The sequence below is a fragment of the Hypomesus transpacificus genome, chromosome 15 (assembly GCF_021917145.1).
Source record: "Hypomesus transpacificus isolate Combined female chromosome 15, fHypTra1, whole genome shotgun sequence".
In the NCBI taxonomy this organism is placed as follows: domain Eukaryota; kingdom Metazoa; phylum Chordata; class Actinopteri; order Osmeriformes; family Osmeridae; genus Hypomesus; species Hypomesus transpacificus.
Genome location: NC_061074.1, coordinates 6,393,339 through 6,419,362, shown reverse-complemented (window position 1 = coordinate 6,419,362; position 26,024 = coordinate 6,393,339). Strand labels below are relative to the sequence as shown.

At 44.7% G+C, this 26,024-nt stretch overlaps 1 protein-coding gene across 1 annotated transcript; it reads left to right on the top strand.

Moving 5' to 3' along the window:
- The first annotated feature begins 1,487 nt into the window (after positions 1 to 1,487).
- LOC124477843 (pregnancy zone protein-like) lies at positions 1,488 to 25,983 on the top strand. The gene is made up of 56 exons (XM_047035902.1): positions 1,488 to 1,603; positions 1,734 to 1,914; positions 2,083 to 2,239; positions 2,769 to 2,821; positions 3,446 to 3,466; positions 3,857 to 4,022; positions 4,221 to 4,305; positions 4,521 to 4,671; positions 4,893 to 5,010; positions 5,121 to 5,230; positions 5,334 to 5,504; positions 5,588 to 5,821; positions 5,959 to 6,022; positions 6,107 to 6,252; positions 6,390 to 6,539; positions 6,668 to 6,811; positions 6,924 to 7,011; positions 7,129 to 7,282; positions 7,403 to 7,628; positions 7,856 to 7,982; positions 8,098 to 8,219; positions 8,356 to 8,407; positions 8,500 to 8,583; positions 8,671 to 8,847; positions 9,153 to 9,228; positions 9,331 to 9,487; positions 9,741 to 9,815; positions 9,957 to 9,992; positions 10,279 to 10,394; positions 18,906 to 18,951; positions 19,055 to 19,225; positions 19,309 to 19,542; positions 19,680 to 19,743; positions 19,828 to 19,973; positions 20,111 to 20,260; positions 20,389 to 20,532; positions 20,645 to 20,732; positions 20,865 to 21,021; positions 21,125 to 21,350; positions 21,578 to 21,704; positions 21,820 to 21,941; positions 22,077 to 22,128; positions 22,221 to 22,304; positions 22,392 to 22,568; positions 22,874 to 22,949; positions 23,052 to 23,208; positions 23,462 to 23,536; positions 23,678 to 23,840; positions 23,924 to 24,114; positions 24,284 to 24,499; positions 24,646 to 24,770; positions 24,963 to 25,053; positions 25,175 to 25,243; positions 25,344 to 25,449; positions 25,635 to 25,676; positions 25,799 to 25,983. Exons 1-56 carry the CDS (start codon positions 1,503 to 1,505, stop codon positions 25,804 to 25,806), a joined length of 6,849 nt encoding a protein of 2,282 aa, XP_046891858.1. The 5' UTR covers positions 1,488 to 1,502; the 3' UTR covers positions 25,807 to 25,983.
- The last annotated feature ends 41 nt before the right edge of the window (positions 25,984 to 26,024 follow it).

The following is a 26,024-nucleotide window of genomic DNA, read 5'->3' as shown; positions in this document are numbered from 1 at the left end:
TCTGTCCCCACTCTGCCTGAGCCAATCAGGTGCAGCCCTGGAACCTAACGTATGGTATACATCACACACAAAATCAAACACGCGCCCACACACCTACCAACACCCACACAGCAACATTACTACCATTCAGTCACTCCAGCAGCAGGGGTGGGGGAGTGGTGTGACAGGAAGATGAGAGAGTAATTTGAGGTTGAGGTGAGAGTGTGTGTAGTTCTCATTACTGTATTTGAATAAGTTGCCCTATGCTCGCGCTAAACATATTGTATTGTCATTGGTTGTCACAGCATCACTGTTGGTGAGCTGTAACATTTAGTGGGCTATTGTGTCTTTTCGCACAGGAAAAATCTGAAAAGTAAAACTATAGTTCTGTCAGTGTCCCCATTATACACAACGCAGTACGAACCACAACATCTGCACTGATCTTAGAGTTCATGATGGTGGTCAATATGACATCGTTCAGTTTGCTGCATGTTCCAGGTATTGACACCAGGCTGCGATCAGGGCCCGGATGCAGCCCGGTTTGACTGGGGGTGCAGTGAACTTTTGTGGGGGGTATCTATGGAGCTAAATCGTATGTGTATAGTATAGTAAGTTTGATGTGATGCAAAATAGGGACCTCCACGTTCAATGCAAGCTCGCCCAAAAACATAGTGTAGCTTGGCTGAGTACTCTGATTTTGTTCAAGAGTGATATCAGCTTGGTTTGAATCCCTGCGGACCTTGGCTGAAAATGCGCGTGCAGGCCTACGTTTGCAGAACCGGCTGCATAGTCACCTTCACCCACAGCAGCGGTAACGTTGGTACCGAGAGACAGAAGTGCTTCCACTAGACCAGCACGTTCTGCCTGCTCTGGAGTAGGATATGTTTGTCCAATACCCGTTTTCGCAGGGGCAGTAGTAGATGGTTTGGGGATCAGAAATCGGTGCAAGGTTTTTCTTTGTACAAATACGCTCGCAAAGAACAACCGGTGGCTAACCAATTAAGCTAAAGGACTAGGCGTACTGTAGCCTATACTTTTACGTTTACTACCCCGTGTATCTACTATGAAAACAAATAAAGATGACAACTGAAACAGAAGCATGAAATTCCCTGATTTAATATGAAACACCAATGCTACACTCCTACAATCCGTCAAAGGCCCTCCACAAAAGACCGAAATACAATAACTTCGAGAACGAGTGGCAAGTGATTCGAGGTTGATTTCACTTTTATCGGTAATCGTGGAGGTGGAGATCTAGGTTGCCCAATATTAACCAGACAATATTTGGGGAATCATAAAAAAAACATATTATTGAAAGCCCTAATTTTATCATAGATTCAACATGTAACATTTTTGACTGAAGTCAGAAGGAGCTTGGGGGGGGGGGGGGGGGGGGGGGGGCACGGCATAAAATATGCTCACCCCTGCACCCCCCTTGATCCGGTCCTGCTGTGAATGATTAATTAACCGCTCATAAGTATGTGCTGGTTCCTTCAAGCTGAGTAGCAGTTGTGGCGTCTCACATGGCTGGTTCAGTTATGGATCTCATCAAGGTTGAAGTGTGGAGGTGGATGCTGCTAGCCTCTCTCCTCAGCATGTGTGTCAGCCAGGAAGCTACAACGCCGTGAGTCTACCTTCTCTGTAATGCTCAGCATAACATAACCATTTGTTCTACATCACCATATAGTATTCAACAAACAGAGAGTGTCATCTACAGTGTGTGTATGTATGTATGTATGTGTGTGTCCTTGTAGGGCTTACATGGTGGCCGTCCCTGCCATCCTCCCAGCAGGCTCTGAGGCTAAGCTCTGCGCCAGTCTCCTGCAGCCCAATGAGACTCTGGTCATGACCATCTCCCTGCAGTCTCAGGGAGAGAGCCTCAAGCTCTTCCAGGAGACTTCGGACAAGGAGTTTCACCGCTGCTTTGAGTTCCAGGTCAGTCCAGCGTGGGAGCATCAGCCCTGCTGCCCTCCCTGGAGCTCAGCCTCTCTGGATCATTCTGCTTCTACAGCTCCACCTCAGGGCCATGTTTAGTATCAGAATCACGGTCTGAAGAAGGCTGTTCCACAGCTACTGTTCTCTGTCTTTCTCCTTTCTTCATAGGTTCCTCAAGTGCAGAAAGACATGGTTCCGAATATCAAAGTGGAGGTTCGAGGTGACACCTTTTCCTCAACAGAGCTACGGAAAGTCATGATTAGACCTTCCAGTTCCATGACATTTGTCCAGACGGATAAACCGATTTACAAGCCAGGACAGAAAGGTGATAAGCTGTTATTGTGACTCTTACATCACTGTATATAGAAAAACCAGAAAATCTAACCTAATCTCACAACATAGTAAAACATTGTTGTGTGGTTTAATTAATAAAGTGTGATAGGCAGTTCATATATTCAGTTCATTTAAAATGATTATGTAAAATGTACAAACATGTCATTTTTAAGTGCTTTGGAGTTGAGCAATAGTGGTAGGTTGGGGAGATGGATGAGTCCACAGAATTTTGCCCAGGAGCCAGTGACCCCTATCCCACCCTTTTGTTGTAATGCTTTTCTTGTAGATTTACTATTTTCAAATTATATCCCTAACCTGACAACTTTGTTTTCATGCTTAAAATATTTATTGGTCACAGTACCAATATTTCTCACAAAGCACATGGACATGAAAAACATGCATACGATTTGTGAGGTCATACCACACACTCAAATGTAAACACTTTGTTTATACACAATAGAATTATTTCATTGCGGTTAAAGATGGTATGGATCTTCTGAAGATTCTGTGCTTCTCTTCAGTTCATTTCAGAGTTGTCAGCCTGGACACCAGCTTCAGACCTGCCAGCCAACTGGTAAGGATTTAGAAACTTTGACCCCTGTATTTGTATGACCTCTCAATTAGATTTCCTAATCTCTATAGTCTAGCCTGTCTGATACGTGATCAATATCAATCAGAGGACCCTGTAAGGACTGTTGTCAAATACACTTAATTGGACATTATGACACAGCTGAGACATATGAAGTACCTGCAGTGTCCCACATGCAGCCATGTAGATGTGGCCTCCCTCCAAGGCTCCTCTGGATCTACAGAGCTGCTCTTTAGCCAGCCTCCTCTGTTTGATCAGGCTACACAAACAATAGAGAGTTTAAGCTCTTAGTGTGACCCTCAGGACAAGAGTACAGTGGAGCTGCTCTACTGAAACCTGTTTGGGGCTGATGTTGTGAAAAAACATCACGCACTCTCAGGAGTTTATCGCTCTGTTCTTGACCATATGACCAGGTCACATGACTCCCTAGATAACCTCCTGAGCTCTTGTCATGTTCAGTGGACATTTAAAAAAATGAGTACCGGGCAGTCATAGAAATAGTCGAGTAGTCAACAGTTAAATATATGAAAATGTATAAATGCATAAATACATCAAATGTATTCTATAGTGATTTTAAAAACCCATGTTGTTTGTGTTTGTCTTTCACAGTATGAAATTATAGAGCTGCAGGTAAGACCTTCATCTGTTGGTCAATCGAAATCTTCTTGCATTATAAATATTTTCCATGTATATTATCCATATATCAAATAAACAGAAGAAATGTGGTGTCAAAGTAATGGTTGGTTGTTAATTTAGTTATCATAGTAAACAACCTCCCTGTCCAAAAAACAGATTGGTCATGACCTTTCTAGGAGCCGCAGTTAAGTTCAAAAGTCAATGTTAGTGGGGAAGAAGGTTGACATTGCGTCTGAGTCTGACTCAATGGTTAAAACAATAGGAAATAGGGGTTCAAGGATAAAAAAATGGCAATACAGCCATTATATATACATGGTTATACCATATAATAACCTATTCACTTTTATTAACTGTTCCAACATAAACTGTTTAACACTCAAACAGGATGTGAATAGCAACAGGATTGGACAGTGGGTCAACACCACATCCAATGGCAAAATACTGCAGCTTTCTCACCCCTTGAGCTCTGAGGCGCCCAAAGGAAGTTACTCCATCGTTGTGTCTACTGGTGGAAATAAAGTCTATCATAGCTTCAAAGTAGAGCATTATGGTAAATAGCTTTTTTTCTAAACACTTGCTGCACTTTAATGCCGGTGCCTTCCTCAGCGGTTGTTGATTCGGTTCCAGTACTAAGGTTTCCATAAGTTGTTAAACCAAAGTGATATGAGAGAAAGTGTCTGATGTGTGGGTTTAAATGGTTTCCTCCCTTCATCGTCATGTATTTGTACCCACTTGTGTCTCTGTTCAGTTTTGCCAAAGTTCGACATTAAACTAACGATGGAAGAGGAGATCAGCGTTGTTCAAGAAGAATTCAAAGTTAAACTATGTGCCATGTAAGTCCTTCTACTTACCAAATATCAATTCTTCCATCAGGGACTGCATAACACACATTTAATTTAACAGTACCAGTAAATAGAATAGTGTTCTTCATGAACACAATATTCTGATGTCCACCTTTTGGGCCTGGTTGACAAATGTTTTTAACCAGCTGCTGAATGATTTCACCTCAGATGTGTGCAACTTTCAGTGCAGTGTTTTCTCCTGTCAGGTACACCTATGGCCAGCCTGTTCCTGGCACAGCGGAGGTGGAGCTCTGTAGGCCACTGGAACGACACTACTATGTCCCCGTGCTCATTACTCCAGACAACCCTGAAGGGGTTCCAGAGTTCATAGCCCCCTGCCACAAAGAGACTGTACAGGTGTGTGTACCTGTACCATGTCAGCTGTACAGGTGTGTATACCTGTACCATGTCAGCTGTACAGGTGTGTATACCTGTACCATGTCAGCTGTACAGGTGTGTATACCTGTACCAGAGTTGCTGTACAGGCGAATGTACCAGAGTAGCTCTGTCGCAACACAGCTCAGACATCTTAGACATGCTGCAGACACAAACTCTGTGTGTTGGGCTGTTTCCTCTAGTTTGACAAGACTGGCTGTGCCTCTTTGGTCTTCAATATGGCAATCTTTACCAAGGCAGGCGACAAGCCAGTGGCTCAACACCTCCTGCTCAGTGTCAAGGCAGAGGAGGAGGGAACAGGTAAGAACTGACGACCTGAATATGAAGGGAACATCCCCACCTTGTAAAATGTGCAGAGAGCCACTTGATTTGACTGTAAATGTTGTTTCTATTGTTCTGCTACCTGACAGGTGTGTCACAATTTCAAAACAAACGCATAAACCTCTCCAATGTGATTGGAAGGTACTCGTTTATTGAAACACCAAAGATTTATGAGCATGGAACAATTGTGATGGGGAAGGTACATTCAAATATTATAAAAATTGTTCAACAAGTGCACACATTCAAGTACATTTCTGGCCTCCCAACCTGAGGTAACATGGTACAGTATGTTTCCCCTGCAGGTTAAAGTGGTCCACTTCAACAACACACCAATAGCTGACCAGGCCGTCTACCTTTCTGAGGGCGAGGGTTGGTCACCACGACTCCTACACAACTTGACTACTGACAGAGATGGCATCGCCTCGTTCACACTCAACACTACTAACAGTCCCAAACAGGATATTAAACTAATTGTAAGTGCAAGTCTTCCCAATTTAAAATACAGCCTTACCTGAAGAGCAAGTACCATATCAATAATGTTGTTTCTGTTTGACAGGCAAATGCCAAACCACAGGGTGAGTTCAATACATACAGGAGTCCTTATTTTGTGAACGGAGAGCACACATTATCTGTTATCCGACCCATCCCCGCGGAGAGTAAAACAATCAGCTTTCTGGACATCCAGAAGAAGGACGATCCTCTGCCTTGTGGGGAAGAAGAGCAGATCAAAGTGCAGTACACCGTGGTTGGTGAGACGGTCGCAGGGGGCTTTTTGGATCTCATGTACCTCGTGAGTTTGAGCAGGAAACACTTGGGGACCCTGTTAAAATGTGTCTGCCTTGGCGTCCCCAACGAGAACTCTCCCTCCCCTTCACTTGAGTCTTCTTCGGGGTGTGTTTTGACAGCGTTTATTTCACCCTTCTGCAGGTTTTAGCCAGGGGGGCTATTGTCCAGCAGGGAGTCATGAAGGCAAAAGTGCAGAACGGTCCTGGTGAGTGAGTGGGAGGTGCAGAACGGTCCTGGTGAGGAGGAGGAATATCTAGTGTTGTGATTGTGATCTACTCTGATGTTGCAGTGTCTGATGGAGAGGTGACCTTCAAGCTGGCCGTCTCTCCAGACATGGCTCCCTTGGTCCAGGTGCTAGTCTACGCAGTGCTGCCCAGCGAGTCCGTCATTGCTAACAGCATTGACTTTCCCACCCAGAAATGCTTCAATAACATGGTGAAGTAGTGAACATACTGTATATGTGAATGTACATATATGCATACACACTTACCCATAAAGAGGATATATCGACAAATGTATAGAAGTTGACATAAAGACAGGGTGAAGAGTGTGTGTGTGTGTATGTGTGTCAGGTGTCGCTCCAGTTCTCTCCGTCCAGAGCAGTCCCAGGAGAGGAGAGCAGCCTTCACCTGTCAGCCCAGCCAGGCTCCCTGTGTGGCCTCAGTGCTGTGGACCAGAGTGTCCTCATCATGGAGCCTGAAGGGAGGCTGAACGTTGACAAGGTAGAGCAGTAACACTGACAGCAATGAACACATGGGATGCATCAACAGATAATATGGCAATTGCTGATCGACGGATTTTGTTAAACATGAGCACAGAAATCCCTGATCACCAGATATATCCTCACCAGATATTCCAGATGTTGCCTTTCACCAAGGCAGAGGCTGTTTCTTATGAGCTGGAGGACCAGACTGGCTGTCTGCATGTGCGGCCCAAGAGATATGTTTACCCCAGCTATAGAGAAGAGGAAGTGGACGCTTATTCTGTGTTTCAGGTACTATGTTCCTTTGAGGTTGCTTCTTTTCAACTTGAAATCTGCTTCTCTGAGCAACAATACTGGGGACCAGCTTCACTGACAAAAAGAACAACAATATTTTCACTTCTAGAAATTGGGATTGAAGATGGCAACTAATTTGATCATGAGAGTACCATCCTGCATTAAATTCAAAGGAAGGGATTATCATCACAATTATGGTGAGATTTATCTGTAGTCATTCTGGATTTATTTCCAGGCAAGTGGGAAATTTGACCGACAGTAATTCCGTGCATGTTCCTATGGATACGACAATGACATTTGTGTTTTTGTTCTAGTGGTGTCCTACAGAGACTCTTCAGAGTTTGATATCCGTCCCGTGGCTTTGGGAATGGAGGGACCAGGACCAGGTGCTGCTCCTCCACCTCCTCCCATTCAGACTGTACGCACCTTCTTCCCTGAGACATGGATCTGGGACCTGGTTGAGGTGGGGTAAGTATCTCTAGGCCTCAACAATGTGTGCCCCCACAGTGTGCCCCCATCGCACACTGCAGAACCATGACCACTGGTGTTGTCACGTGACAATGACACTGTCTGTCTGCGTCTGTCCAGGGCGTCTGGCTCAGAAGATGTAGCCCTCACTGTCCCAGACACCATTACGACATGGGAGACGGAGGTGTTCTGCCTGTCCTCGGAGGGTTTGGGACTGGCTCCCCCGCTGGAGCTCAACGTCTTCCAGCCCTTCTTCCTGGAGCTCAGCCTGCCTTACTCTATCATCCGGGGAGAGCTGTTAGAGCTGACGGCCACTGTCTTCAACTACCTGCCCAGCTGCATCATGGTACTGTGCTGTGCCTCACTGTTCCAGGATGTGTTGTGATGCGATGTTCTATGCTGATGTCAAGCGGTTTAGCTGTTTCTCCAAATGCCCAGATTATTAGAGTCTCTCAGTAGCGTAGATCTGGATTATACAGCCACTGCTGTTTGAGAAGTTTCTTTCTCCACAGTTGAGCCAGTATCAGCTTCCTGTATTTTCCATGTATTGTAACCAGTGCTGTTCTCTGACAGGTCTCTGTGAACCCAGCTACCTCCCTAGACTACACGCTAACCCCCATCACTGGTGTCGAGTACTCCTCCTGTTTGTGTGCAAACGGACGCAATACCTTCAGATGGACTATGACCCCCTTAGTCCTGGGTGAGACTCAAAGCTCCATCCAACTTCCAAATAGCTTGTAAAATACACAACTTACTTCAAACTTCTACACAACCTGCATAAATGTATGCTAATGTTTGTGGGTGCGTATGTGCAGGGGCTTTGAACGTGTCTGTGAGTGCGGAGGCTGTAGCGTCTCACGCTAGCTGCGACAATGAGATTGTGAGTGTACCGGAGAGAGGTCGCATCGATGTGGTGACTCGCAGCCTCCTGGTGAAGGTGGGTCAGAGGACTGTCATCATTAGAGCTCACGCAACAAATCACTGTTTTAACCAGGAAAGGGTTAACGCACACTACTGCTCCCTCTGTCTCTTTCTCTATGACCGCCCCCCCCCCTCTCATCTGTCTCTCCTAGGCTGAAGGAACTGAGCAGACAGACACCTACAACTGGTTGCTGTGTCCAGCAGGTCAGTGTTGACTGTCATCCTCATGTCCCTCAGCCCCCAGGTCAGATGTCTATCCACTCCCACACTGATTCCTGCTGTCTCTTTCCTTCCAGGAGAATCTTTGAAAGAAGAGGTGGACATCAAACTCCCCCAGGAGGTCATTGATGGATCTGCCAGAGCCTCCCTCTCAGTCTTGGGTAAGACCAGCAGTTGTCTGGGAGCCCCTTTATAGTGCTGCCTGGTTGGAGGACCAGTTTACCAGTGACCTGGGCTTTTCCGTGCAGGAGACATTCTGGGCCGTGCCATGCAGAACCTGGATGGACTGCTGAGAATGCCCTATGGCTGTGGGGAGCAGAACATGGCTCTTCTGGCTCCCAACATCTACATCTTGGAGTACCTGAGGAACACCGAGCAGCTCACAACAGCCATCCTGGACAAGGCCAAGGGCTTCCTTACCAGCGGTCAGGACATAACCATTATCTACCACCATCACCCTGTCTGTCTACTGACCCTGTCTACTGACCCTGTCTATTGACCCTGTCTATTGTCTGCTGGCATGCATTTTCTGTTGGAAGTGTTTGATAGTGGCCTGTTTAGACTCCCCTTCATCTTTAACAGTAGGTCCAATACATCACTGTATCCATGTAAACATCAATGTCTACGGGGCCACTCTGCATATTTTCCTCTACAGAACAGAAATCATCTCACTCTACTAAAGGTTGTGGATCCCTATGATAACTGTTAAGGTTTTAATCCCCACCGTCAGGTTACCAACGACAGCTTAACTACAAGCATTATGACGGAGCGTACAGCACATTCGGACAAGGTGCTGGGAACACATGGTGAGCACTGCTTGATGCCTGGCCACGTATATGACAGTCTCAGTATTTTATCATGACAGAGCAGGTAGAGTGAAGAATGACTCTGTGTCCCTCTGTTTACAGGCTGACTGCTTTTGTCTTGAGAGCCTTTGGCAGGGCCAAGTCTTTCATCTATATTGATCCCCAAGTTATTGAGATATCGAAGCTGTGGTTGGAAAATCGTCAAGAACCCGACGGCAGTTTCATGAGGATGGGAAAACTTTTCAACAACAGAATGAAGGTATTCAGGCTATCCCATCATATGTGAAATCAAATTATATTAAATGTATGTACTGCCAGTTATAAAAGTAGGACTGTGTACCAACTAATGAGTCCATTGAAGTCAGTTATAATTACTATGTTTGACAGTTTACAAAATTAGAATATTTTTTCCCATAGACTGACAATATAGTGGACCATCTTAGGAAACTAAAGAATCTTTGCGTCTATGCCATTGCACATGGTCAGTAGTAACCATCCTGCTGTATCTACAGGGAGGAGTAAGTGATGAGGTCACTTTCACTGCTTACGTCACTGCTTCATTGCTGGAGCTCAACAACTCAGTGTCGGTGAGTGGGTATTCTAAAGAGCATCCTAAGCCTCCTGTAAATGCAGAGTGCGGTGTGTATGGTACATGTGTCAGCAGCATCTCCTCATATCACAGCACTGCGATAAGTTCACAAATGTTTCTGTGCCATGTGGTCCGGTAGGATCCTATTGTGGCCAAGAGTCTGTCCTACCTGAGGAACAGCAGCATGGATGTGAGCAACACCTACACTACTGCTCTGCTGGCCTACACCTTCAGTCTGGCTGGAGACATGGAGACAAGGAGTCGGCTTTTGCAGTACCTGGACAAGGTGGCTTCCCACCAAGGTAAGCCCTGCTCTGACAGCTAGCGCCCTCGCCAAGCTGCTGCTTCACACTAACAACACTGTGTGTGTTCTTGGTTTCTTTAGGGGGCTTTCTCTACTGGTCCCAGTCCTCCTCCACCACCTCTGCCTCTCTGTCAGTGGAGATCAGCTCCTATGTACTGCTGGCGTCCCTCAGCTCCCCCTCTATATCTACAGCAGACCTGGGCTATGCCTCAAACATTGTCAGGTGGTTGGTACGCCAGCAGAACCCCTATGGAGGCTTCGCTTCCACACAGGTACACTACATCCCTTTCCTCCACACAGGTACACCACCTTGCTGGGCTGGTGCCATGATATGATTGACATGTCAGTGTTTGTGTGTGTGTGTGTGTGTGTGTGTGTGTGTGTGTGTGTGTGTGTGTGTGTGTGTGTGTGTGTGTGTGTGTGTGTGTGTGTGTGTGTGTGTGTGTGTGTGTGTGTGGGTAGGACACAGTGGTGGCACTGCAGGCCCTGGCTCTCTACTCTACCAAGGTGTTCAGTCCAGAGGGCTCCAGCTCAGTGTCAGTGCAGTCTCCTGGAGGAGAGGTGCAGGTCTTTCACATCGACCAGAGCAACAAGCTGCTCTACCAGGAGAAGGCGCTGCCGGCCCAGGCAGGACAGTACAGCATTGAGGTGAAGGGCACTGCTTGTGCTACGGTGCAGGTGAGCAAAGACGCACTTTTGGAGCCTGTCCATAGAACATCTCCAGCCTGTCTTTGAGAAGTTACTTGTTGATTCAATGTTTCCTTCTCCTGCCTGTGACCAGAGTACTTGATTGATGGACGGACTTCCGCTTTCCTTTTTCCCAGGTGGCTGTGCACTACAATGTCCCCACCCCCACTGACAGCTCGACACTCAAAATCCAGGTGGTCCCTGAAATAAACTGCAGCAGCAACGCTCTGAGGCCCCGTCTCTCCCTGAAGCTCCAGTCCCTGTAAGCATCAACAGTAGTCTTGCTAGAGAACAGCAGTTTGGCTGTGCACCATCCATTACTGTCTCTATGCAGTACCATTTATTCAGTACTGAGTGTATGCATTCAAGTATGTGTGTACTTATATATAATATATATATAAGTAATATATAATATATATATATATTATAAAACTTCTGGTCTTTGCTTTCTCAGATATAGTGGCAAGGAGCAAACAACAAATATGGTCATAGTGGATCTCAAAATGCTCTCTGGTTTTGTCCCGGATCCACAGTCTTTGACCCAGGTGAATTCTTGTCCAAATGTTTCTTAGATTCCAAAGAAGGTTGTACGTTTATCAAATCTTTTTTCGGAAACCACTCCTGTCGTTCTTGCCTAAATAACCAGCTGTCTGCTTGTGTTCACAGTTAAAGACGGCTCTTCTGGTGGATCGTGTTGAGACCAAAGATGACCATGTCCTCATGTATCTCAGAGAGGTTTGAATCTGTCCCTTTAGAACAGTGTTTAGGTTGCTGTCAATGGATTAAATACAGCCAGCACAAATAATCATTCCTTCTTGTCTTTTCTCTCCACCAGTTGATTTCAGGAGTTCCCATTTACCACTCACTGGACATCATCCAGGAACTTCCAGTACAGAAGCTGAAACCAGCTGTGGTCCAGATCTACGATTATTATCAGCCAAGTAAGTCTGCCACAACTCTCAGATATCACATGATTACTCTGAACTGGTCATCCTTCACTAACCCTAACTAGTCTATCTACCCTGAACTAGTCTGAACATGTTTCACTAGTCTACTAACTCTAAACTAGCTTAGTCATCTCTGTCTGGTCTAATTCCATCCTCTAACTAAATGTGTGTTTCTCCCAGGTGACCAGGCTGAGACAGAGTACATCTACCCCTGTGCAGCAGGTTAGTCTTTACATCTGCAACAGCTTCAAGTTGCAACTAGAATTGGTCTCATAGAAAACACAGCTATGCTCTTCCTAGATGTAGGTGCTGTTGGTTAAATATGACTGTGTCTTCCTCTACAGATGTGTGAAGAGGAGATTTTGTAAGGACAGTGATCCTTCAGACATGTCTCAATCCCAGTTGGGCTCGAACTGGTACACGGTACAAGAATGTATTGTACAAAAGATACAATACCATTATTATATAATGGTTTTGTAAAATGAGGTTGTAATAATACCTTGCAGTACAATAAATGTGTTATTCTCCAGTTTCCAGTGTCTGCTTGCTTAATGGATTAGTAGCTGACAGAGTTAATTTTATTCAGACAAATATTTTAGATATGGAGGAAGTGAACGGGTAAGTCGTACTATCAATAGTTTTGTGTGCTGCAGAGATGTGTTTTTTTATATATTATTATTTAGAATTCAATTTACAAATATTCAGTCATCACATTTCGTAAACATAAAAAGGTAAACAAATAAAATAAAGATAAGTAACGAGCTGACCGACTTGCAAACTTCCTTAAAGATATGATAAGACAGCAGGAGTTCTTAATCAAATAATTTTGAGTAGATATGAGTTATTAAAATACCTTTCTTATTTGTTATCAATTTAAGAGACTCAAAGTACATGTCAGTTTCAAGCGGAATTCAATGGGTCGATTTGAAAAATGTTGCTTTGTGAATATGGAACTTACCTAATAAGATAAAGAGGTTTACAATATTACACAAATTGCAATCTGTACATTCAAAATAAGTAATAATATGTTTCCCTTCAAGTGAGATTGTATGCGTCGTTTTAGATACCATATCATTTTCTAAACTTTTCCAGAATGTAATACAAAATGAACAACCATAAAAAAAGATGGATTTATGATTATTGTTCTGTTTTACAAAAGCTACAAAAATCATCAACAGGCATGAATTTTGAGACAAAAAGGTTTGTGGGATATATATTACGCAATATTTTCAAATGTAATTTTCTAAATTTGTTCGTGATACAATACTTATTTATTAAAAAAAATAATATTGCAAAAATGTTGACAAGAGATGTCTCTAACATTTCCGTGTTTTGATTCGTGGCGTCACTTCCGTAATGCGAGGCCGCGATTTGACACTGACAGCTGGAGCACTAATAACAAGAAACACCAGTAAGCAAGTGAATGTTACTATAAATATATACCAGATTATTAAATTATACCAGAAAAATAGCTCAGTTTTTGTATTCACGAATGGCAATACGACAGGCTGTGGCTCAGGTTGCCAGGTTTATAATAAACCCCTAGTTTGCGTCTTTACGATTTTTTTTGTATTCTGAGGAAACAGTCCTGTACGCGGTATGAGTGAATGCACACAACTTGATGTGAGGTTTTACTCAAGGAACTTGGCAACCCTGCCTAAGATTAAGGTTTATGCCAATGCAAATGCACTGAACTGGCAGACCTGTGTCTCAAGCTGTGTCCCAACACCCATTTACCTTCTTTTCTTAATAGAAAAAAAGCTTTCCTCAGAACAGCTACACTGTACTTTTGCCCTGAAGGTCACACTGGGGACACTGTTTGTGTTGTCTGATCAAACAGAGCAGACAGGCTAACGAGCAGGCTAACGTGCAGTCCTAAAGATTTTACCTATTGACTACTTGAGTAACAGTATGGTGTAACTGGTGATGCACAAACACATACACACTGATAGTAAAAACTGAAACCTCTGTCGGAAGGTCTTCCTCTGCGAGTGCTTACATACCAGGTTCTTATCAATGCACTGTGGAGAGACAGAGAAAGAAACTAAGATGGCGCTAAAACTGTACTGAACTTGTGTTTCCAATGGTGGATTTAAACCCTAGGATGACACTGATTGGTCATCATATCAGTTCTAAATCATATTCTAGTTCACTTCTGTAGGCTTTGAAGGAAGGAGATCGTCAAAAAGACAACTAAGACCAATACATTTGCCCAGAAGTGGTGACAAATCCCCCTCTTCAGACCATGACACTGATCCAGCCCTAAAGATGGACTGAGGTGGAGCTGTGGAGATGCAGAATGATCCAGTGAGCCTGAGGAAGAAAAGCAGGGCTGCTGCTGACTCATGAATCACTTACAAATGTATATGAACATTGACTCACATTGACAACATTGAAATATAAAAATTTAAAGAAAAAAAACATGTATGTCAATATTGACTCTTTTACCCGGGTTATCAGAAACAAACATGCAGCCTTGGCATTTCTCTGTCCCCACTCTGCCTGAGCCAATCAGATGCAGCCATGGAACCTAACGTATTGTATGCATCACACACAAAATCAAACACGCGCCCACACACCTACCAACACCCACACAGTAACATTACTACCATTCAGTCACTCCAGCAGCATGGATGGGGGAGTGGTGTGACAGGAAGATGAGAGAGTAATTTGAGGTTGAGGTGAGAGTGTGTGTGGTTGTCATTACTGACATTTTTTATGTTAGGCTATCAAGAAATTAGGATTATTGCCACGGTTTTGAAAAGTATTAGAAAATGCCACTTTATACTTGAGCTCTCTATTCACAGAACAAGCTCCTAATCCTATACTTGACTGCAGCCTGTGAGCAGCAGTGGGATGTTGTTCTCCTAACATCAAAATGCACATTAAAGAGCTTTGATACTCGGTTTACTTAATATTAGATATTTGGGAATGTTGGCCTTAGTACTTTTTTGTGTTAGGGTTAGTGGTAAAACTGTGGTAATGTTAGACAATGTGCTGCATTATGATTGCATACATAATATTAAATACCTCAACTGTACAAGTTTATGGAGTGTTTACTAGGGTATTTATTGTGGTCTGTAAGTGTTGGGGACTGTGTTTGAATAAGTTGCCATGTGCCTGTGCTAAACATATTGTATTGTCATTGGTTGTCACAGCATCAACTGTTGGCGAGGTGTGAGAGCTGTAACATTTAGTGGGCTATTGTGTCTTTTCGCAGAGAACAAATCCGAAAAGTAAAACTCCAGTTCTGTCAGTGTCCCCATTATACCCAACGCAGTACGAACCACGCTATCAGCACTGATCTCAGAGTTCATGGTGGTGGTCGATATGACGTCGTTCAGTTTGCTGCATGTTCCAGGTATTGACGCGAGGCTGTGAATGATTAATTAACCGCTCATAAATATATGTGCTGGTTCCTTCAAGCTGAGTAGCAGTTGTGGCGTCTCACATGGCTGGTTCAGTTATGGATCTCATCAAGGTTGAAGTGTGGAGGTGGATGCTGCTAGCCTCTCTCCTCAGCATGTGTGTCGGCCAGGAAGCTACAACGCCGTGAGTCTACCTTCTCTGTAATGCTCAGCATAACATAACCATTTGTTCTACATCTCCATATAGTATTCAACAAACAGAGAGTGTCATCTAAAGTGTGTGTATGTATGTATGTATGTATGTGTGTGTCCTTGTAGGGCTTACATGGTGGCCGTCCCTGCCATCCTCCCAGCAGGCTCTGAGGCTAAGCTCTGCGCCAGTCTCCTGCAGCCCAATGAGACTCTGGTCATGACCATCTCCCTGCAGTCTCAGGGAGAGAGCCTCAAGCTCTTCCAGGAGACTTCGGACAAGGAGTTTCACCGCTGCTTTGAGTTCCAGGTCAGTCCAGCGTGGGAGCATCAGCCCTGCTGCCCTCCCTGGAGCTCAGCCTCTCTGGATCATTCTGCTTCTACAGCTCCACCTCAGGGCCATGTTTAGTATCAGAATCACGGTCTGAAGAAGGCTGTTCCACAGCTACTGTTCTCTGTCTTTCTCCTTTCTTCATAGGTTCCTCAAGTGCAGAAAGACATGGTTCCGAATATCAAAGTGGAGGTTCGAGGTGACACCTTTTCCTCCACAGAGCTACGGAAAGTCATGATTAGACCTGCCAGTTCCATGACATTTGTCCAGACGGATAAACCGATTTACAAGCCAGGACAGAAAGGTGATAAGCTGTTATTGTGACTCTTACATCACTGTATATAGAAAAACCAGAAAATCTAACCTGATCTCACAAGTAACATAGTAAAACATTGTTGTGTGGTTTAATTAATAAAGTGTGATAGGCAGTTCATAGATTCAGTTCATTTAAAATGATTATGTAAAATGTACAAACATGTCATTTTTAAGTGCTTTGGAGTTGAGCAATAGTGATAGGTTGGGGAGATGGATGAGTCCACAGAATATTGCCCAGGAGCCAGTGACCCCTATCCCACCCTTTTGTTTGTCCCACCCTAATGCTTTTCTTGTAGATTTACTATTTTGAAATTGTATCCCTAACCTGACAACTCTGTTTTCATGCTTAAAGTATTTATTGGTCACAGTACCATTATTTCTCACAAAGCACATGGACATGAAAAACATGCATAAGATTTGTGAGGTCATACTACACACTCAAATGTAAACACTTTGTTTATACACAATAGAATGTGTTCATTGCGGTTAAAGATGGTATGGATCTTCTGAAGATTCTGTGCTTCTCTTCAGTTCATTTCAGAGTTGTCAGCCTGGACACCAGCTTCAGACCTGCCAGCCAACTGGTAAGGATTTAGAAACTTTGACCCCTGTATTTGTATGACCTCTCAATTAGATTTCCTAATCTCTATAGTCTAGCCTGTCTGATACGTGATCAATATCAATCAGAGGACCCTGTAAGGACTGTTGTCAAATACACTTAATTGGACATTATGACACAGCTGAGACATATGAAGTACCTGCAGTGTCCCACATGCAGCCATGTAGATGTGGCCTCCCTCCAAGGCTCCTCTGGATCTACAGAGCTGCTCTTTAGCCAGCCTCCTCTGTTTGATCAGGCTACACAAACAATAGAGAGTTTAAGCTCTTAGTGTGACCCTCAGGACAAGAGTACAGTGGAGCTGCTCTACTGAAACCTGTTTGGGGCTGATGTTGTGAAAAAACATCACGCACTCTCAGGAGTTTATCGCTCTGTTCTTGACCATATGACCAGGTCACATGACTCCCTAGATAACCTCCTGAGCTCTTGTCATGTTCAGTGGACATTTAAAAAAATGAGTACCGGGCAGTCATAGAAATAGTCGAGTAGTCAACAGTTAAATATATGAAAATGTATAAATGCATAAATACATCAAATGTATTCTATAGTGATTTTAAAAACCCATGTTGTTTGTGTTTGTCTTTCACAGTATGAAATTATAGAGCTGCAGGTAAGACCTTCATCTGTTGGTCAATCGAAATCTTCTTGCATTATAAATATTTTCCATGTATATTATCCATATATCAAATAAACAGAAGAAATGTGGTGTCAAAGTAATGGTTGGTTGTTAATTTAGTTATCATAGTAAACAACCTCCCTGTCCAAAAAACAGATTGGTCATGACCTTTCTAGGAGCCGCAGTTAAGTTCAAAAGTCAATGTTAGTGGGGAAGAAGGTTGACATTGCGTCTGAGTCTGACTCAATGGTTAAAACAATAGGAAATAGGGGTTCAAGGATAAAAAAATGGCAATACAGCCATTATATATACATGGTTATACCATATAATAACCTATTCACTTTTATTAACTGTTCCAACATAAACTGTTTAACACTCAAACAGGATGTGAATAGCAACAGGATTGGACAGTGGGTCAACACCACATCCAATGGCAAAATACTGCAGCTTTCTCACCCCTTGAGCTCTGAGGCGCCCAAAGGAAGTTACTCCATCGTTGTGTCTACTGGTGGAAATAAAGTCTATCATAGCTTCAAAGTAGAGCATTATGGTAAATAGCTTTTTTTCTAAACACTTGCTGCACTTTAATGCCGGTACCTTCCTCAGCGGTTGTTGATTCGGTTCCAGTACTAAGGTTTCCATAAGTTGTTAAACCAAAGTGATATGAGAGAAAGTGTCTGATGTGTGGGTTTAAATGGTTTCCTCCCTTCATCGTCATGTATTTGTACCCACTTGTGTCTCTGTTCAGTTTTGCCAAAGTTCGACATTAAACTAACGATGGAAGAGGAGATCAGCGTTGTTCAAGAAGAATTCAAAGTTAAACTATGTGCCATGTAAGTCCTTCTACTTACCAAATATCAATTCTTCCATCAGGGACTGCATAACACACATTTAATTTAACAGTACCAGTAAATAGAATAGTGTTCTTCATGAACACAATATTCTGATGTCCACCTTTTGGGCCTGGTTGACAAATGTTTTTAACCAGCTGCTGAATGATTTCACCTCAGATGTGTGCAACTTTCAGTGCAGTGTTTTCTCCTGTCAGGTACACCTATGGCCAGCCTGTTCCTGGCACAGCGGAGGTGGAGCTCTGTAGGCCACTGGAACGACACTACTATGTCCCCGTGCTCATTACTCCAGACAACCCTGAAGGGGTTCCAGAGTTCATAGCCCCCTGCCACAAAGAGACTGTACAGGTGTGTGTACCTGTACCATGTCAGCTGTACAGGTGTGTATACCTGTACCATGTCAGCTGTACAGGTGTGTATACCTGTACCATGTCAGCTGTACAGGTGTGTATACCTGTACCAGAGTTGCTGTACAGGCGAATGTACCAGAGTAGCTCTGTCGCAACACAGCTCAGACATCTTAGACATGCTGCAGACACAAACTCTGTGTGTTGGGCTGTTTCCTCTAGTTTGACAAGACTGGCTGTGCCTCTTTGGTCTTCAATATGGCAATCTTTACCAAGGCAGGCGACAAGCCAGTGGCTCAACACCTCCTGCTCAGTGTCAAGGCAGAGGAGGAGGGAACAGGTAAGAACTGACGACCTGAATATGAAGGGAACATCCCCACCTTGTAAAATGTGCAGAGAGCCACTTGATTTGACTGTAAATGTTGTTTCTATTGTTCTGCTACCTGACAGGTGTGTCACAATTTCAAAACAAACGCATAAACCTCTCCAATGTGATTGGAAGGTACTCGTTTATTGAAACACCAAAGATTTATGAGCATGGAACAATTGTGATGGGGAAGGTACATTCAAATATTATAAAAATTGTTCAACAAGTGCACACATTCAAGTACATTTCTGGCCTCCCAACCTGAGGTAACATGGTACAGTATGTTTCCCCTGCAGGTTAAAGTGGTCCACTTCAACAACACACCAATAGCTGACCAGGCCGTCTACCTTTCTGAGGGCGAGGGTTGGTCACCACGACTCCTACACAACTTGACTACTGACAGAGATGGCATCGCCTCGTTCACACTCAACACTACTAACAGTCCCAAACAGGATATTAAACTAATTGTAAGTGCAAGTCTTCCCAATTTAAAATACAGCCTTACCTGAAGAGCAAGTACCATATCAATAATGTTGTTTCTGTTTGACAGGCAAATGCCAAACCACAGGGTGAGTTCAATACATACAGGAGTCCTTATTTTGTGAACGGAGAGCACACATTATCTGTTATCCGACCCATCCCCGCGGAGAGTAAAACAATCAGCTTTCTGGACATCCAGAAGAAGGACGATCCTCTGCCTTGTGGGGAAGAAGAGCAGATCAAAGTGCAGTACACCGTGGTTGGTGAGACGGTCGCAGGGGGCTTTTTGGATCTCATGTACCTCGTGAGTTTGAGCAGGAAACACTTGGGGACCCTGTTAAAATGTGTCTGCCTTGGCGTCCCCAACGAGAACTCTCCCTCCCCTTCACTTGAGTCTTCTTCGGGGTGTGTTTTGACAGCGTTTATTTCACCCTTCTGCAGGTTTTAGCCAGGGGGGCTATTGTCCAGCAGGGAGTCATGAAGGCAAAAGTGCAGAACGGTCCTGGTGAGTGAGTGGGAGGTGCAGAACGGTCCTGGTGAGGAGGAGGAATATCTAGTGTTGTGATTGTGATCTACTCTGATGTTGCAGTGTCTGATGGAGAGGTGACCTTCAAGCTGGCCGTCTCTCCAGACATGGCTCCCTTGGTCCAGGTGCTAGTCTACGCAGTGCTGCCCAGCGAGTCCGTCATTGCTAACAGCATTGACTTTCCCACCCAGAAATGCTTCAATAACATGGTGAAGTAGTGAACATACTGTATATGTGAATGTACATATATGCATACACACTTACCCATAAAGAGGATATATCGACAAATGTATAGAAGTTGACATAAAGACAGGGTGAAGAGTGTGTGTGTGTGTATGTGTGTCAGGTGTCGCTCCAGTTCTCTCCGTCCAGAGCAGTCCCAGGAGAGGAGAGCAGCCTTCACCTGTCAGCCCAGCCAGGCTCCCTGTGTGGCCTCAGTGCTGTGGACCAGAGTGTCCTCATCATGGAGCCTGAAGGGAGGCTGAACGTTGACAAGGTAGAGCAGTAACACTGACAGCAATGAACACATGGGATGCATCAACAGATAATATGGCAATTGCTGATCGACGGATTTTGTTAAACATGAGCACAGAAATCCCTGATCACCAGATATATCCTCACCAGATATTCCAGATGTTGCCTTTCACCAAGGCAGAGGCTGTTTCTTATGAGTTGGAGGACCAGACTGGCTGTCTGCATGTGCGGCCCAAGAGATATGTTTACCCCAGCTATAGAGAAGAGGAAGTGGACGCTTATTCTGTGTTTCAGGTACTATGTTCCTTTGAGGTTGCTTCTTTTCAACTTGAAATCTGCTTCTCTGAGCAACAATACTGGGGACCAGCTTCACTGACAAAAAGAACAACAATATTTTCACTTCTAGAAATTGGGATTGAAGATGGCAACTAATTTGATCATGAGAGTACCGTCCTGCCTTAAATTCAAAGGAAGAGATTATCATCGCGGTTATGGTGAGATTTATCTGTAGTCATTCTGGATTTATTTAATCATTATTTACACTTACATAAGTGGGAAATTTGACATACAGGAATTCTGTGCATGTTCCTATGGACATGACAGTAACAGTTGTTTTTTTGTTCCAGTGGTGTCCTATAGACAACACACTCCTATGCATGGTGTGGCTTTTAGTCAAATTGGAATGGCGGGACCAGGACCAGGTGCTGCTCCTCCACCTCCTCCCATTCAGACTGTACGCACCTTCTTCCCTGAGACATGGATCTGGGACCTGGTTGAGGTGGGGTAAGTATCTCTAGGCCTCAACACTGCCCCCATCGCACACTGCAGAACCATGACCACTGGTGTTGTCACGTGACAATGACACTGTCTGTCTGCGTCTGTCCAGGGCGTCTGGCTCAGAAGATGTAGCCCTCACTGTCCCAGACACCATTACGACATGGGAGACGGAGGTGTTCTGCCTGTCCTCGGAGGGTTTGGGACTGGCTCCCCCGCTGGAGCTCAACGTCTTCCAGCCCTTCTTCCTGGAGCTCAGCCTGCCTTACTCTATCATCCGGGGAGAGCTGTTAGAGCTGACGGCCACTGTCTTCAACTACCTGCCCAGCTGCATCATGGTACTGTGCTGTGCCTCACTGTTCCAGGATGTGTTGTGATGCGATGTTCTATGCTGATGTCAAGCGGTTTAGCTGTTTCTCCAAATGCCCAGATTATTAGAGTCTCTCAGTAGCATAGATCTGGATTATACAGCCACTGCTGTTTGAGAAGTTTCTTTCTCCACAGTTGAGCCAGTATCAGCTTCCTGTATTTTCCATGTATTGTAACCAGTGCTGTTCTCTGACAGGTCTCTGTGAACCCAGCTACCTCCCTAGACTACACGCTAACCCCCATCACTGGTGTTGAGTACTCCTCCTGTTTGTGTGCAAACGGACGCAATACCTTCAGATGGACTATGACCCCCTTAGTCCTGGGTGAGACTCAAAGCTCCATCCAACTTCCAAATAGCTTGTAAAATACACAACTTACTTCAAACTTCTACACAACCTGCATAAATGTATGCTAATGTTTGTGGGTGCGTATGTGCAGGGGCTTTGAACGTGTCTGTGAGTGCGGAGGCTGTAGCGTCTCACGCTAGCTGCGACAATGAGATTGTGAGTGTACCGGAGAGAGGTCGCATCGATGTGGTGACTCGCAGCCTCCTGGTGAAGGTGGGTCAGAGGACTGTCATCATTAGAGCTCACGCAACAAATCACTGTTTTAACCAGGAAAGGGTTAACGCACACTACTGCTCCCTCTGTCTCTTTCTCTATGACCGCCCCCCCCCTCTCATCTGTCTCTCCTAGGCTGAAGGAACTGAGCAGACAGACACCTACAACTGGTTGCTGTGTCCAGCAGGTCAGTGTTGACTGTCATCCTCATGTCCCTCAGCCCCCAGGTCAGATGTCTATCCACTCCCACACTGATTCCTGCTGTCTCTTTCCTTCCAGGAGAATCTTTGAAAGAAGAGGTGGACATCAAACTCCCCCAGGAGGTCATTGATGGATCTGCCAGAGCCTCCCTCTCAGTCTTGGGTAAGACCAGCAGTTGTCTGGGAGCCCCTTTATAGTGCTGCCTGGTTGGAGGACCAGTTTACCAGTGACCTGGGCTTTTCCGTGCAGGAGACATTCTGGGCCGTGCCATGCAGAACCTGGATGGACTGCTGAGAATGCCCTATGGCTGTGGGGAGCAGAACATGGCTCTTCTGGCTCCCAACATCTACATCTTGGAGTACCTGAGGAACACCGAGCAGCTCACAACAGCCATCCTGGACAAGGCCAAGGGCTTCCTTACCAGCGGTCAGGACATAACCATTATCTACCACCATCACCCTGTCTGTCTACTGACCCTGTCTACTGACCCTGTCTATTGACCCTGTCTATTGTCTGCTGGCATGCATTTTCTGTTGGAAGTGTTTGATAGTGGCCTGTTTAGACTCCCCTTCATCTTTAACAGTAGGTCCAATACATCACTGTATCCATGTAAACATCAATGTCTACGGGGCCACTCTGCATATTTTCCTCTACAGAACAGAAATCATCTCACTCTACTAAAGGTTGTGGATCCCTATGATAACTGTTAAGGTTTTAATCCCCACCGTCAGGTTACCAACGACAGCTTAACTACAAGCATTATGACGGAGCGTACAGCACATTCGGACAAGGTGCTGGGAACACATGGTGAGCACTGCTTGATGCCTGGCCACGTATATGACAGTCTCAGTATTTTATCATGACAGAGCAGGTAGAGTGAAGAATGACTCTGTGTCCCTCTGTTTACAGGCTGACTGCTTTTGTCTTGAGAGCCTTTGGCAGGGCCAAGTCTTTCATCTATATTGATCCCCAAGTTATTGAGATATCGAAGCTGTGGTTGGAAAATCGTCAAGAACCCGACGGCAGTTTCATGAGGATGGGAAAACTTTTCAACAACAGAATGAAGGTATTCAGGCTATCCCATCATATGTGAAATCAAATTATATTAAATGTATGTACTGCCAGTTATAAAAGTAGGACTGTGTACCAACTAATGAGTCCATTGAAGTCAGTTATAATTACTATGTTTGACAGTTTACAAAATTAGAATATTTTTTCCCATAGACTGACAATATAGTGGACCATCTTAGGAAACTAAAGAATCTTTGCGTCTATGCCATTGCACATGGTCAGTAGTAACCATCCTGCTGTATCTACAGGGAGGAGTAAGTGATGAGGTCACTTTCACTGCTTACGTCACTGCTTCATTGCTGGAGCTCAACAACTCAGTGTCGGTGAGTGGGTATTCTAAAGAGCATCCTAAGCCTCCTGTAAATGCAGAGTGCGGTGTGTATGGTACATGTGTCAGCAGCATCTCCTCATATCACAGCACTGCGATAAGTTCACAAATGTTTCTGTGCCATGTGGTCCGGTAGGATCCTATTGTGGCCAAGAGTCTGTCCTACCTGAGGAACAGCAGCATGGATGTGAGCAACACCTACACTACTGCTCTGCTGGCCTACACCTTCAGTCTGGCTGGAGACATGGAGACAAGGAGTCGGCTTTTGCAGTACCTGGACAAGGTGGCTTCCCACCAAGGTAAGCCCTGCTCTGACAGCTAGCGCCCTCGCCAAGCTGCTGCTTCACACTAACAACACTGTGTGTGTTCTTGGTTTCTTTAGGGGGCTTTCTCTACTGGTCCCAGTCCTCCTCCACCACCTCTGCCTCTCTGTCAGTGGAGATCAGCTCCTATGTACTGCTGGCGTCCCTCAGCTCCCCCTCTATATCTACAGCAGACCTGGGCTATGCCTCAAACATTGTCAGGTGGTTGGTACGCCAGCAGAACCCCTATGGAGGCTTCGCTTCCACACAGGTACACTACATCCCTTTCCTCCACACAGGTACACCACCTTGCTGGGCTGGTGCCATGATATGATTGACATGTCAGTGTTGTGTGTGTGTGTGTGTGTGTGTGTGTGTGTGTGTGTGTGTGTGTGTGTGTGTGTGTGTGTGTGTGTGTGTGTGTGTGTGTGTGTGGGTAGGACACAGTGGTGGCACTGCAGGCCCTGGCTCTCTACTCTACCAAGGTGTTCAGTCCAGAGGGCTCCAGCTCAGTGTCAGTGCAGTCTCCTGGAGGAGAGGTGCAGGTCTTTCACATCGACCAGAGCAACAAGCTGCTCTACCAGGAGAAGGCGCTGCCGGCCCAGGCAGGACAGTACAGCATTGAGGTGAAGGGCACTGCTTGTGCTACGGTGCAGGTGAGCAAAGACGCACTTTTGGAGCCTGTCCATAGAACATCTCCAGCCTGTCTTTGAGAAGTTACTTGTTGATTCAATGTTTCCTTCTCCTGCCTGTGACCAGAGTACTTGATTGATGGACGGACTTCCGCTTTCCTTTTTCCCAGGTGGCTGTGCACTACAATGTCCCCACCCCCACTGACAGCTCGACACTCAAAATCCAGGTGGTCCCTGAAATAAACTGCAGCAGCAACGCTCTGAGGCCCCGTCTCTCCCTGAAGCTCCAGTCCCTGTAAGCATCAACAGTAGTCTTGCTAGAGAACAGCAGTTTGGCTGTGCACCATCCATTACTGTCTCTATGCAGTACCATTTATTCAGTACTGAGTGTATGCATTCAAGTATGTGTGTACTTATATATAATATATATATAAGTAATATATAATATATATATATATTATAAAACTTCTGGTCTTTGCTTTCTCAGATATAGTGGCAAGGAGCAAACAACAAATATGGTCATAGTGGATCTCAAAATGCTCTCTGGTTTTGTCCCGGATCCACAGTCTTTGACCCAGGTGAATTCTTGTCCAAATGTTTCTTAGATTCCAAAGAAGGTTGTACGTTTATCAAATCTTTTTTCGGAAACCACTCCTGTCGTTCTTGCCTAAATAACCAGCTGTCTGCTTGTGTTCACAGTTAAAGACGGCTCTTCTGGTGGATCGTGTTGAGACCAAAGATGACCATGTCCTCATGTATCTCAGAGAGGTTTGAATCTGTCCCTTTAGAACAGTGTTTAGGTTGCTGTCAATGGATTAAATACAGCCAGCACAAATAATCATTCCTTCTTGTCTTTTCTCTCCACCAGTTGATTTCAGGAGTTCCCATTTACCACTCACTGGACATCATCCAGGAACTTCCAGTACAGAAGCTGAAACCAGCTGTGGTCCAGATCTACGATTATTATCAGCCAAGTAAGTCTGCCACAACTCTCAGATATCACATGATTACTCTGAACTGGTCATCCTTCACTAACCCTAACTAGTCTATCTACCCTGAACTAGTCTGAACATGTTTCACTAGTCTACTAACTCTAAACTAGCTTAGTTATCTCTGTCTGGTCTATTCCATCGTCTAACTAAATGTGTGTTTCTCCCAGGTGACCAGGCTGAGACAGAGTACATCTACCCCTGTGCAGCAGGTTAGTCTTTACATCTGCAACAGCTTCAAGTTGCAACTAGAATTGGTCTCATAGAAAACACAGCTATGCTCTTCCTAGATGTAGGTGCTGTTGGTTAAATATGACTGTGTCTTCCTCTACAGATGTGTGAAGAGGAGATTTTGTAAGGACAGTGATCCTTCAGACATGTCTCAATCCCAGTTGGGCTCGAACTGGTACACGGTACAAGAATGTATTGTACAAAAGATACAATACCATTATTATATAATGGTTTTGTAAAATGAGGTTGTAATAATACCTTGCAGTACAATAAATGTGTTATTCTCCAGTTTCCAGTGTCTGCTTGCTTATTAGGTTAGTAGCTAACAC